The sequence below is a fragment of the Oncorhynchus mykiss genome, chromosome 8 (genome assembly GCF_013265735.2).
Source record: "Oncorhynchus mykiss isolate Arlee chromosome 8, USDA_OmykA_1.1, whole genome shotgun sequence".
NCBI lineage: Eukaryota > Metazoa > Chordata > Actinopteri > Salmoniformes > Salmonidae > Oncorhynchus > Oncorhynchus mykiss.
Window position 1 is genome coordinate 61,829,484 of NC_048572.1, and position 1,055 is coordinate 61,830,538.

General features: G+C 37.8%; 1 gene segment (V, D, J or C); it reads left to right on the top strand.

Moving 5' to 3' along the window:
• Positions 1–242: 242 nt before the first annotated feature.
• LOC110530296 lies at positions 243–846 on the top strand. The segment is given in 2 exon segments: positions 243–361; positions 476–846. Coding segments are annotated over 2 exon segments (375 nt in total).
• Positions 847–1,055: the final 209 nt, after the last annotated feature.

A 1,055-nucleotide genomic window follows, 5' to 3' on the forward strand; every position in this document is an offset into this window, starting at 1 on the left:
TAAGTGTATCATACATACTTCATGGAACATTTATGTAATTGAAAAATGCTTTAGGCTACTTTCCATTTTATTTGAGCTAGACGTAAGCTTTTTACTTTGACTAATGTAATGCAAAGAGTGCTTATATCTAATACTGGTGAGGTAATATTGACCAATACATTTCTTTACAATCTTACCTCTCTCTAAACAGGCTCCTCCTTCATGTCTGTCAGTTGATGGTGATATACAGGCTGAGATGGACATGGAAGAGAGAGAGAGGATCTCTACCTCTTGCTGTAACTCACAGTCTCTCTCAGTGTGATCTGTATAACCATGGTACTCTGTCTGATCATCTGTCTGGTTCTTGTTGTTTTCTGCTTAGGTATGATGGAACCTTTTCCCTCATTGGTTTATCGTATCTTTAACACATTTTTACAATGGTTTTATAATTTCTAATATCTTTCAATTTACCACTCAGTCTTTCTTTTACTCCCAGAGTGCACAGCAGACCATGTTCAACAGCAACCAGGAGGTGTGATTGCTACAGAAGGAGGACTGGTAACACTGAGTTGCCAATATAACACCAGTGCTAATAATGCATATCTATATTGGTTCAAACAAGAAGAAAATGACTTCCCTAAATACATGCTGAGCCGTTATTCATTTGGATCTGGAGACAATGCTACAGGGTTCAAGGAGAGATTTGATGCCCGTCTCGATGCGGACTCAAAATCAGTCCCCTTGACGATCCAGAGGGTGCAGCTGTCTGACTCTGCTGTGTACTACTGTGCCCTGCAGCCCACAGTGAGAGGAAACCTGTGAAGACTCTACAAAAACCTGGAGAAAAAAACTGACATCCCCTAGACATCCTGTCATTTTTTATTTCATCATTACTTTGTGTAAACAAAACACACACACTGAAAATGAACAATGAAAGCTTTTCAATGAACAACAAAAAACAAATGTTAAAAATGTTGAATGGAAGTGTGACAAAACTCAATCTATCTGAATGTGTTGCTTATTTATACTTTAGATTGTAGATTTAAACAGGAAAGCAAAAAACTGTGAATGAATGA